The sequence below is a fragment of the Schistocerca gregaria genome, chromosome 6, assembly GCF_023897955.1.
Source record: "Schistocerca gregaria isolate iqSchGreg1 chromosome 6, iqSchGreg1.2, whole genome shotgun sequence".
NCBI lineage: Eukaryota > Metazoa > Arthropoda > Insecta > Orthoptera > Acrididae > Schistocerca > Schistocerca gregaria.
In genome coordinates, this window is record NC_064925.1 from 360066688 (window position 1) to 360079514 (window position 12827).

At 39.3% G+C, this 12827-nt stretch overlaps 1 protein-coding gene across 1 annotated transcript in view; it reads left to right on the forward strand.

Annotated features, from left to right (window-relative positions):
* The window catches only part of LOC126278884 (piggyBac transposable element-derived protein 3-like), a 28114-nt gene extending 25574 nt beyond the window's left edge, over positions 1-2540 (forward strand). Inside the window, exon 3 of the mRNA XM_049979159.1 lies at positions 1785-2540. Coding sequence (XP_049835116.1) covers positions 1785-2540 — 756 coding nt within the window. The remainder of the gene's footprint in view (positions 1-1784) is intronic.
* Positions 2541-12827: the final 10287 nt, after the last annotated feature.

Sequence of the window (12827 nt, forward strand, 5' to 3'; positions counted from 1 at the left end):
TTTAATACCTACTCCGAATTTCTCTTTTGTTTCCTTCACTGCTTGCTCAATATACAGATTGAATAACATCGGGGAGAGACTACAACCCTGTCTCACTCCCTTCCCAATCACTGTTTCCCTTTCATGTCCCTCGACTCTTATAACTGCCATATCCTTTCTGTACAAATTGTAAATAGCCTTTCTCTCCCTGTATTTTACCTCTGCCACCTTCAGAATTTGAAAGAGAGTATTCCAGTCACCATTGTCAAAAGCTTTCTCTAAGTCTACAAATGCTAGAAACGTAGGTTTGCCCAGCCTTAATCTAGGTTCTAAGATAAGTCTTAAGGTCGTTATTGCCTAACGTGTTCCAATATTTCTACCGAATCCAAACTGATCTTCCCCGAGGTCGGCTTCTACTAGTTTTTCCATTCGTCTGTAAAGAATTCGCGTTAGTATGTAAATTCAATATTTCTTCTGTTACCCAAGGATTTCTACTAGCCCTCGTCCTTTTACCTACTTGATCCTCTGCTGCCTTCACTACTTCATCCCTCAAAGCTACCCATTCTTCTTCTACGGTATTTCTTTCCCCCATCCGTGTCAATTGTTCCCTTATGCTCTCCCTGAAACTCTGTACAACCTCCGGTTCTTTCAGTTTATCCAGGTCCCATCTCCTTAAATTCCCACCTTTTTGCAGTTTCTTCAGTTTTAATGTACAGTTCATAACCAATAGATTGTGGTCAGAGTCCACATCTACCCCTGGAAATGTCTTACAATTTAAAATCTGGTTCCTAAATCTCTGTCTTACCATTATATAATCTATCCGAAACCTGTCAGTATCTCCAGGCATCTTCCATGTATACAGCCTTCTTTTATGGTTCTTGAACCAAGTGTTAGCTATGATTAAGTTATGCTCTGTGCAAAATTCTACCAGGCGGCTTCCTCTTTCATTTATTAGCCCCAATCCATATTCACCTACTACGCTTCCTTCTCTCCCTTTTCCTACTGCCGAATTCCAGTCGCCCATGACTATTAAATTTTCGTTACCCTTCACTATCTGAATAATTTCTTTTATTTCATCATACATTTCTTTTATTTCTTCGTCATCTGCAGAGCTAGTTGGCATATAAACTTGTACTACTGTAGTAGGTGTGGGCTTCGTATCTATCTTGGTCACAATAATGCGCTCACTATGCTGTTTGTAGTAGCTTACCCGCATTCCTATTTGCTACTCATTATTAAACCTACTCCTGCATTACCCCTATTTGATTTTGTGTTTATAACCCTGTAGTCACCTGACCAGAAGTCTTGTTCCTCCTGCCACCGAACTTCACTAATTCCCACTGTATCTAACTTTAACCTATCCATTTCCCTTTTTAAATTTTCTAACTTACCTGCCCGATTAAGGGATCTGACATTCCACGCTCCGATCCGTAGAACGCCAGTTTTCTTTCTCCTGATAACGATGTCCTCTTGAGTAATCCCCGCGCGGAGATCCGAATGGGGGACTATTTTACCTCCGGAATATTTTACCCAAGAGGACGCCATCATCATTTAATCATACAGTAAAGCTGCATGCCCTCGGGAAAAATTACGGCCGTAGTTTCCCCTTGCTTTCAGCCGTTCGCAGTACCAGCACAGCAAGGCCGTTTTGGTTATTGTTACAAGGCCAGATCAGTCAATCATCTAAACTGATGCCCTTGCAACTACTGAAAAGGCTGCTGCCCCTCTTCAGGAACCTCCCCACCAAATGCAAGGTCCATGGTTCATGGAGGGAGGTTTTACACGATAATATCTTTAAATTTCAGGCTGATGCAGTCAAGAGTGGTAAAGTTATTGATTCTCAGCCAAAATCAGATGTAAGCGACAACAATACAAATGAAGGAGCACCATCTGCACGTGAGCAGCAGCAGCAGCAGCAGCAGCAAATAAAACATAGATGTAAGCGTAGTGATTATAAATTCAGAAAAACTGGTTTTGTGGTACAAGACACAGACTATAAAGGATCACTTCCACCACCACCAGTAGAGGAAAGGACACCTTTGCAATATTATAAAATATTTATAAATGATGACGTATTTCAACTCATTGCTGAGCAGTCCAATATCTATGCTTTGCAGAAAGATTCAGTTTCTTTGCAGACGATCAAAAATGAAATGGAGCAGTTTGTTGGTATTTTACTGCACATGGGCGTCATCAAAGTGCCTTCCATTCATTTATACTGGTGGAATGAGTTTAGGTATTCACCAATAGTTGATGTGATGAGTAGAACTCGCTTCTCCCAGCTACTGCGGTATTTTAATGTTGTCAATAATCAAGACTTGCCTGAAGCTAATAGTAATAGTGACAAACTCTTCAAGATTTGCCCACTTTTATCTGCATTGCAGCCATCGTTGAAGACACTCCCGCCAGAAGAATACAAAGCTGTTGATGAACAGATAATACCATTCAAGGGTAGAAGCGGTTTGAAACAGTACGTAAGAAATAAGCCTCACAAGTGGGGCTACAAATATTTTACGAGAGCTGGTGCTTCAGGCATGATGTATGATTTAAATTTATGTTGACAAAAACACCTGCACTGATAGAGGATTAGGTTTGTCTGGGGTTATTGTTTTGGCATTGACGGAAACATTGCCAGAGAAACAGCATTTCAAAGTGTTTGCTGATAGTTGGCTTTCGTCTATACCATTAGTAATTGCGCTGAAAGAAAGGAGCATTGAACTATGTGGCACTATCAGGACAGACAGGATGGGAAAATGTCCCTTGAAAACTGAAGTGGAGCTCAAGAAAACTGGACGTGGCTCCTGTGACTGGAGAGTGGAGACAACAAGCAATGTAGCTTTAGTACGCTGGTTTGGCAGAAAATGCATAAATTTCGTGTCAACATATGCTTGTGTTAAGCCCATGTCAACATGTAGACGCTATTCTGCATCTGAAAAGAAATTCATTGATGTTCCTAGACCTTATATAGTGGAAAAGTACAACAAACATATGGGGGTCGTGGACCTTGCTGACATGTTTATAGAACTATACCGTATCAACTTGAGGTCACTGAAGTGGTATATGTGCATTGTTTATTGGTGTTTGTCTGTAGCAGTTGGCAATGGATGGCTACTCCACCGACGTCATATGGTCCAACGTGGCAAAACCTCAAAGATGTCACTCCTGCAGTTCCAAGCTAATATTGCTGCAGCTCTACTGCTTGCGGGGAAATCAGCTTCCCAAAAGAAGAGAGGAAGACCAAGTTCTGAAATGTTGACAAGGACTCCTGCAGAAAAAAGGACTGTATGTGCAGCTCCAATTATAGATGTGCGTTTTGATGGGTTCGAACACTTTGCAGATATGGTAGAGAAGAAAGGTCGATGTAAAGTTTGCATTAAGTCTGCTACACAAATTTTTTGCCCCAAGTGTAAAGTGCATCTGTGTCTCACAGTAAATAAGAAGTGTTGCCGCATCTTTCATGGAATATAATAACTTCATAAGGAGAAGATACAACACACACTGATGTCTGACATGATACGTGAAAGTAAAACAGTGAAATGTTTGCAGTACAAAAATTTCAAATTTTTTTCTAATACACAGAGATGAATTTGTTAATTACTCGAAGGAAAATTAGTCATCACCACATTTTCAATAATAAAAATGCTGTGCATAGACTTCTACCTGTAAAATGTGATTTATAAACCAATATTTTGCTTAAATGAACCCATGTTTATTGAATTTTGTTTCTATGATGTTACTAACTGTAAGAACCACTGTTGCTTAAAAGCAACAATTAAAAATTTTTGGAATAAAACATATTAAAAAAATTATATCATATTTTACATTTATGCACCTAAATTAGTGTAAAAATGAATGCAGATATTTTTTCTCAAAACTTCGAAATTCGGTAAAGAAAGGGTTAGGGGCTTGGCTGACAAGGAGGGTAAGAAAACCAATGTGTTCTCCATGTGCATACCGGGTGGAGTCATTCCAGATATGGAAAGGGTCCTCCAGAATGCCATGAAGGGCACAGGGTGCAGCCAACTGCGGATGGTTGCTCACGTCGGTACCAATGATGTGTGTCGCTTTGGATCAGAAGATATTCTATCCGGTTTCGAGCTGCTAACAGAAGTGGTACAGGCTGCCAGTTTCTTTGTAAGATGAAAGTAGAGCTGACCATTTGCAGCATAGTCGTCAGGACCGATTGCGGACCTCAGGTACAGAGCCGAGTGGAGGGTCCAAATCAGAGGCTCATACGGTTCTGCGACCGTGTAGGCTGCAGATTCCTCGACTTGCGCCAAAGGGTGGTTGCGTTTCGGAGTCCGCTGAATAGGTCAGGGGTCCACTGTACGCAAGAAGCTACTACACGGGTGGCAGGGGCTGTGTGGCGTGGACTGGGAAGTTTTTTAGGTTATAGGTTCTCGGGAAAACACAAGATTGGCTTCAGTCACAAAGGGTGCAGGCTGAACACAGGAAGAACATAGATACAGGAACCATTGGTGTAACAGCTGTAAATTGTCGTAGCTGTGTTGGGAAAGTACCAGAGCTCCAAGCGCTAATAGAAAGCACTGATGCTCAAATCGTTATAGGCACTGAAAGCTGGCTAAAGCCGGATATAAGCTCAACCGAAATTTTTGCGAAGAACCTAACGGTGTTCCGAAAAGATAGGCTAAACACGGTTGGCGGCAGGGTGTTTGTTGCTGTTAGAAGTAGTTTAACTTGTGGCGAAATTGAAGTAGACACTTCCTGTGAGTTAGTATGGGCAGAGGTCATTGTTGGCAAACGGAATAAAATAATAATTGGATCCTTTTACCGACCTCCCAGCTCAGATGATACAGTTGCTGAAAGGTTCAAAGAAAACTTGAGTTTGTTTCCAAACACGTACCCGACTCATACGATAATAATTGGTGGTGACTTTAATTTACCCTCGATATGTTGTCGAAAATGTATATTTAATTCCGGAGGTACGCATAAAATATCATCCGAAATTGTGCTAAACGCATTCTCTGAAAATTATTTCGAGCAGTTAGATCATGAGCCTACGCGAATAGTAAATGGTTGTGAAAACACACTCGACCTCTTAGCAACAAATAATCCTGAGTTAATAACCAGCATCAAAACCGATATAGGGATTAGTGAACACAGGGTTGTCGTAGCGAGATTGGATATTGTAATCCCCAAATCCTCGAAAAATATACCTATTCAAAAAGGCAGATAAAAATTCACTTGACGCCTTCCTGAGAGACAATCTCCACTCATTTCAAATTAATAACATGAGTGTAAACCATATGTGGCTTAAATTCAAAGAAATAGCATCGGCAGCAATTGAAAGGTTTATACCAAATAAACTAACAAACGACAGAGCTGATCCTCCTTGGTACACAAAACGGGTTAGAACACTGTTGCAGAAACAATGAAACAAACATTCCAAATTTAAACAGACGCAAAATCCCCAAGACTGGCGATTCTTTACCGAAGCTCGAAACTTAGAGCGGAGTTCAATACCAATGCCTATAACAGTTTCCACAACGAAACTTTGTCTCGAAACCTGGCAGATAATCCAAAGTGATTATGGTCATATGTATGCAGCATGAAACAATCAATGCCTTCTCTGCGCGATAACAATGGAGATACTATCTAAGACAGTGCTGCCAAAGCAGAGTTACTAAACACAGTCTACCGAAATGCCTTCACGAAAGAAGACGAAGTAAATATTCAAGAATTCGAATCGAGAACAACTGCCAATATGAGTAACGTAGAAGTAAATATCCTCGGAGTAGTGAAGTAACTCAAATCACTTAATAAAAGCAAGTCTTCTGGTCCACACTGTATACCAATTAGATTCCTTTCGGAGTATGCTGTCGCTTTAGCTCCATACTTGACAATGATAAACAACAGTTATCTCGACGAAAGATCCGTACCCAAAGACTGGAAAGTTGCACATGCCACACCAATATTCAAGAAAGGTAGTAGGACTAATCCACTAAATTACAGGCCCATATCGTTAACGTCGATATGTAGCAGGATTTTAGAATATATATTGTGTTCGAACGTTATGAATTACCTCGAAGGAAACGGTCTATTGACACACAGTCAACATAGGTTTAGAAAACATCGTTCCTGTGAAACACAACTAGCTCTTTATTCACATGAAGTGCTGAGTGCTATTGACAAGGGATTTCAGATAGATTCTGTATTCCTGGATTTCCGGAAAGCTTTTGACACTGTACCACACAAGCGGCTCTTAGTAGTAAGTAAGTCATCAGAAGACCAATACAAACTACAAAACGATTTAGAAAAGATATCTGAATGGTGCGAAAAGTAGCAGTTGACCCTAAATAAGGAAAAGTGTGATGTCATCCACATGAGTAATAAAAGGAACTCGTTAAACTTCAGTTACACGATAAATCTGTCTAATTTAAAAGCCGTAAATTCAACAAAATACCTAGGTATTACAATTAAGAACAACTTAAATTGGAAAGAACACATAGAAAATTTTGTGGTTAAGGCTAATCAAAGGCTGCGCCTTATTGGCAGGACACTTAAAAAATTGTACAGACCTACTAAGGTGACTGCCTACACTAAGCTTGTCCGTCCTCTTCTAGAATACTGCTGCACGGTGTGGGATCCTTACCATGGAGGACTGACAGAGTACATCGAAAAAGTTCAAAGAAAGGCAGCACATTTTGTATTATCGCGAAATATGGGAGAGAGTGTCAGAGAAATGATACAGGATTTGGACTGGAAATTATTAGAAGAAAGGCGTTTTTTGTTGCTACGGAATCTTGTCACGAAATTCCAATCGCCAACTTTCTCCTCCGAATGCGAAAATATTTTGTTGACACCGACCTACGTAGGGCCTAACGACCGCCACGACAAAATAAGGGAAATCAGAGCTGATACGGAAAGATACAGGTGTTCATTCTTTCCGCGTGCTATACGAGTTTGGGACAATAGAGAATTGTGAAGGTGGTTCGATGAACCCTCTACCAGGCACTTAAATGTGATTTGCAGAGTATCCATGTAGATTTAGATGTACATGTAGATTTAGAGGTGAAAAAGGAGAAGATACAACGAATAGCATTATCAGATCAGGAAACTGAGCTCTATATGTCTCAAATTCAACCAAATCAGGGAATGCTAGAAACTCATCTAAAATCAATGGAAATACCAAGTGGAAATGTAGAGGCCCCAAATTTGATGCAGTTGCTGTTTGATAAACTTGAATCACATGTTAAAGAACTAACGGATAGTAATATAAGAAATGAAGGATAGTAATAAAGATCTGAAAAGTAGGACTGAGTATAGTAACAAACAACTAAACTATAAAATTGAATCCAGTAGTTAAGTAGTAAGATTGAGTCTGGTAATAAATCATTAAAGGATGAAATGACCTCAAAACTGCGTAATTTAACTTATAAAATCGATGCTATCCACTATGATCTACAAGTCAAAGACGGGTAACAGCTAAACAAACTTTCAAAAGCGAAATTGACGAAGTTCGCAAAAATTTCAAAGACACGGATGGACTTTTGGAAGGGAGGTTGTCAGAAAGTATAGTCATAGAATCCAAACTACGCTCTAATCGATTTGAGGAAGTAAATATTAAAGTAAATGCTTGTCAGAAAGATATTAATAAAGTAAAATCTGACTGTGTAAAATTTTGTGAAGATGTTGGTAAAAATTTCTCTGACAGGGTGAAAGCAGTAGAATTACAAGTTGAGGAACTAAATACTAATACTACTAACATAGTAAACAGAGTAAACTCTGGTAGTTCCTGTATTACTGAATAGCATGTGGCTTCAGATGACGCCGATTTCATCGGATATTGTCAGTTTTTACGTTTTGATCCAGACAAACAAATTCATCCATTACAGTTCTGGAACGACTTTGGGGATGTTTTGTCTAGTTCTTGATCAGACCGAGAGAAAACTTCCTTCATAAGAAGTCATTTGTCAGGAGATGCTTTGCGCTGATCAGCTGACGTAATGATAAGATTCAAAACTCTTTCTGAATTTAAATGTGCATTTCTCAAAGAGTACTGGTCACACAACAAACAAAACGATGTTTAAGAGGATTTTGGAGTGGTAAAAAGTTTGCTACAGGACACGAGTCAGTAAAAGAGTTGTCTATGAAGGGAGTTTCAAGGCTGTCACATCTGACAGGAAAGATGAAACCAGAAATTATTATCAAGGGACTAGAAGGTAAGCTGCCTTTGTGCTGGCAGAAGAGAATCATTTCCGCACGTAGGGATAATGTGGATAGGTTCATCGAATATTTATAGCGTGTAGAAAGAGTAGCTGCTGCTGAGAAGCAGATGCGAAATAATAACAGATCTTCTAACAACCACATAAACAACAGAAAATAATGGCAGTGGGAACGTGCACGTTAGAAGTGTGGAGATTCGGAATACGAGGTCTAATTGTCAATCAAGGCTGTGGCAGAGGAAGAGGGGGCAGAAAGTCGCCACGCTTTCGGAACAGTTATTATGACGAAAGCAGAAATGTAAATAATGTCCCATTGAGACAAGACGGAGAGCGAAATGCTACCCTATCTAATTCTGTATCAAATTAACATAACAGGGCGCGTGTGGGAAACTAAATCCCTCCTATGAGAAAACTGGCGCTCACAAGGCGGTAACAGTAACACAGCCAGAAACAAAAATACAGACCACAGTCATCCCACACACTCTAACAGAAAACAGGGCTGATAAAATAGAAACATATAGTACCAGTGATGTGTTAAACCACTCTCATAATATAGTTCACAGCATTTTGCATACTTTAGAAAAATGGGTCAAGGAAGAAAAAGAAAACTCCATAGTTAACAGGGAGGAAGAAATTAATGGTCTGAGTCTGATATGGACGAAGATAAGTAAAGGCTTACATCTTCGACAATGATGGCAATCTGAAGGCAAAAGTTGCGCTATAGGAAGTAGAGTCAGTTTTGCGAAGTTTTAAAGCGGAGAAACTAATGAATGAAGGGTGTAGCAATAATAATGAAGTCAAGGAACCTGATAGCTGTACTGACTTTCCAGAAACGGTAAAAGCCGACGACAGTATTATAGGTAGCAATGTTGCGCAGGGACGCAGTTGCTCAGAGGCAGAGAATAGTTTAGCTGATGTGCAGCAAACGGAAGAAGAGGGAGCCGTGGAGTGCTTTGATTTAAAATTGGTGGACAGTTTGGAAAAGGCAGCTAAAATTGTATAGATTGGTGAACCTCAGCATCTAAGTTTGAATATACTTGCAACTGAACAAAACTACTTTAGCTGGAAACAATTGAGAAGGATTTATTAGAAGTTGTTTAAGAGAAACCTATTCAGCGTAAAATAGCTCATCCTATTATCAAAACGAACATATCAGGAGTAACAGTGCGTTGTCTTCTTGAGAGTGGCAGTGAAGCAAGTGCCTTGTCCCAAGCATTTTTTCATTCTATTCCTAATGAGAATGAACTAGGTGACTTGAAAGGAAGTGGTTTAAGAATAGTAGGTGCTACTGGAAACGTTTCTAGCCAGTGCAGCACGTGGCTTTGATACCAGCTGATATAGATAATGTAACAATAGATCAGATTTCGAATAAGCAGAGAGGCCGTAATAATAAAGCACGAGAACTGACTATTACAGGAGTATGAGGAATAATGGATATTTACACGAAGATATTGAATGCGGTAGTAAGGTGCAAGATGCTAAGATAGAAGAGAACGATAACCTAAAAGAAATAGATGCTAAGGTACATCCTACAAATTAAATATCGAATAAAAGGGTTTCGTAAGGAAAAAGGAGGCATGTTACAGAAGCTTCCCCTACTAGTTTTAGCATTGATGAGCTAGTAGCAGTCAAAACTAAAGACAGATCTGAAATCGATAAGTTTATGCAAGGGCATCACGGACTATTTATGATGATAACAAAGCATTTTAAACATAACAGTAACTAGTTACTGTAGGGAGTCTGTGCGGTACGAGCTGGAAGAAACTTTATTCCCCTTTCAAGTTTCATTCCCTTCTCCCTTATTATAGTAAGTAACGAACATAAGTCTTCATGTTGTATGTAGGCTATTAGTTTGTAATATCTTCCTAGTGAATGTATGTGTAGTGTTTCGTCCTCATTTAGGTTTAAGTTGAGAACAGAATCTTAGGCTATGTTATCTGTTTCTCAGGAGGCTTCGTGAAAGGCAGCCTACAAGCTGTAGTGGTAAAAGAAGCAAGGACGACATGAGCTTCAGTGAATCATCCCCTTTCCTTTTCGTAAAAAATTCACTAATAAAATATAATGGAGAAATGATTTTTCACCGCTATTTCTAATCATTTAGTGAAAGTGTCGTACGGACACTCACATTGTGCTTACGATTGTGATTAAATGTGCAAGTACCGAATAGTAGTATTTTATTTCATGTTTCTATGTAATTTATGTACATGATTTGTGAATGTACATTATGTCATTCAACAAGGGATGTTAATATAGCTGACCTCTTTTAAATGAAATTGATTTGTAGGAGAATTCCTTAACACTACACAAAGTCTAAAAAAGCAACTTTAACTTTAAATTTCATTGTTAATTATGGTGCAATACTTGAGTGTGTAATATTGTGCCCTGACCGCGACGTAATAACATACTATTTTCCTTTCCTATCGAAATATCAAGAGATAAAGATATAATTTAACCATTGAGTCAATGAACTGCGGTGCAAGTCAGATAATATGTAGGCCTACGCCCAGGATAATGAGCGCGGTGTAACATTATCATCTGTATTTTGTTCTATATAAGAATGCGCGCTCGTCTTTTCTCTCTCTTCTTTTTTAGTCGCGCGCCTTTCCGACGGCATCGTAACGCTATCAGACTCTTAATTTTCTTCCATTTTGTTCAAATACACTGAAATTTTATTCCTGTTAGAAATTTGTTTACTTGTGCCATTATCATTGCCAATTGCGATTACTGATATGACTTCACTGTGAATACTTTTCTCTTTTCTCCAGCGAAACGTTTTTCAGCACACCACGAGTCTACCGACCTTCACTTCAAACAATAAAAAAAAGTAAAAAAGAAACAGTATTATCTAAGGAGTGACGTGATTTCTTTTACGCAGTTGATAATATCGAGTGAATTTTCGGAAAAAAAATATTTTCATTATATTAAGAAAGTGATGTGTGCGTGCGTGTGAAATATTTAGGTTCATTTTGCTTTTCATTTAGTAGGTTTCCTTTTAACTGATTATTTATTTAATTATTATCAATTATTGATATGATTAGAAGTGTTACGCACAGACACGTTATGGCGACGTGGCGCTACTAGCAGTGAACTGGGGTCAAGTCCAGACACATTCGCTCGCATCTGTGTCTTTCAAATGGTCACTTCTTTCCCACATGACCCAATACTTGAACAAAATTAAATATTAGAAACGAACATTTATTTTGAGTATCAGTAGCCAGAGTGAAAGACAATTTAGTAGGAACTTACTATAGAGGTCGCCTTTGAACTGCTCGTAGTGCTGTTTAGGATAGAGAGATTTACTGTCGGTATGAACATAATGAATATTACAATGTTGTGTAAATGAAACTTTACCAAAAATATGTATCAATTAGAACTCAAAACCTTCATTTATAATCATAGTCCTGACCCTTCTGAGCGGTCAGCATGTTCTCCATGTTCCATTCGAACAATATTTACAACAATTTAAAAAATGGTTCAGATGGCTCTAAGCACAATGGCACTTAACATCTGAGGTCATCAGTCCACTATACTTAGAACTACTTACACATAACTAACGTAAGGACATCGCACACATTCATGCCCGAGGAAGAATTCGACGATGATCAGGATGATGTTTGGGTTGTGTAGCGCTCAACTAGGCTGTTATCAGCGCCCGTAGAAATTTCCAACCTTTTCTCAGTCCAATCTCGCCACGTCCGTGAATGATGATGAAATAATGAGGACAAAACAAACACCCAGTCATCTCGAGGCGGGTGAAAATCCCTGACCCCCCGGGAATCGAACCCATGACCCCGTGCTCGGAAAGCGAGAACGTGACAGCGAGACCAGGAGCTGCGAACGCAGTATTCGAACCTGCGTCATACGGCAGCAGCGCGGTTCCGGACTGAAGCGCCTAGAACCGCTCCACCACACCGGCCGCCTACAACAATTCCAAATTCCTCCTATGACTCTAAACATTCATGGTGGTGTCTGTTTGTTCTATATCGTGTCTCCCTACCACTTTCGCGCAACGACGCTCTGAGCATGTTTTTTAGGGAAGTGACTCGTTTGAACCTGGGACCTGTTGCTGGTAAGGAGACGCCAGACCACACATGACATGTAGAATTCAGAAGAGTTCAGTGAGACTAGCGATGATATAACCAAATACTAAATGATCTCAACGTCAGCTCCACTGCACTCCCTGTAAAAGAATCTTAATACTAACTAAATTTAGTGGAAAGGGTTCAAGGCATTCCTATTTTTAGTTAGCTGGTAAAATAACGTCGAAAAAGCAGTTAAGTTTGCCACTGGAAATTTTATTCTACTCACAAAACATCGTTTATAAATTGCACTATTGATAAAAGGAAATGTTTTAGTACAGGATGGTAAAAACCAACTGCGTTCAACAAAAATGTGAACGAGTATTCCCTGAATGGGTTTCCAAGTTCTACAATCGATCGAAGGATGACCTATGCCATATCACATCTATAATCTAGGTTTAAATTAACTTTCACAAAAGAGCAAACTATCAAAATGGTTTACAGTGACCCTCAATTATCTTTAATTCCTTATCTAACTTGTCGTAAATTACAGTGACTGATGTGGCTTCTCAATAACTATATAACAGAAAAATTATCGCGTTTCAGATTTTTACTTCAAGTGGCAAATTTGAACACCATGAGT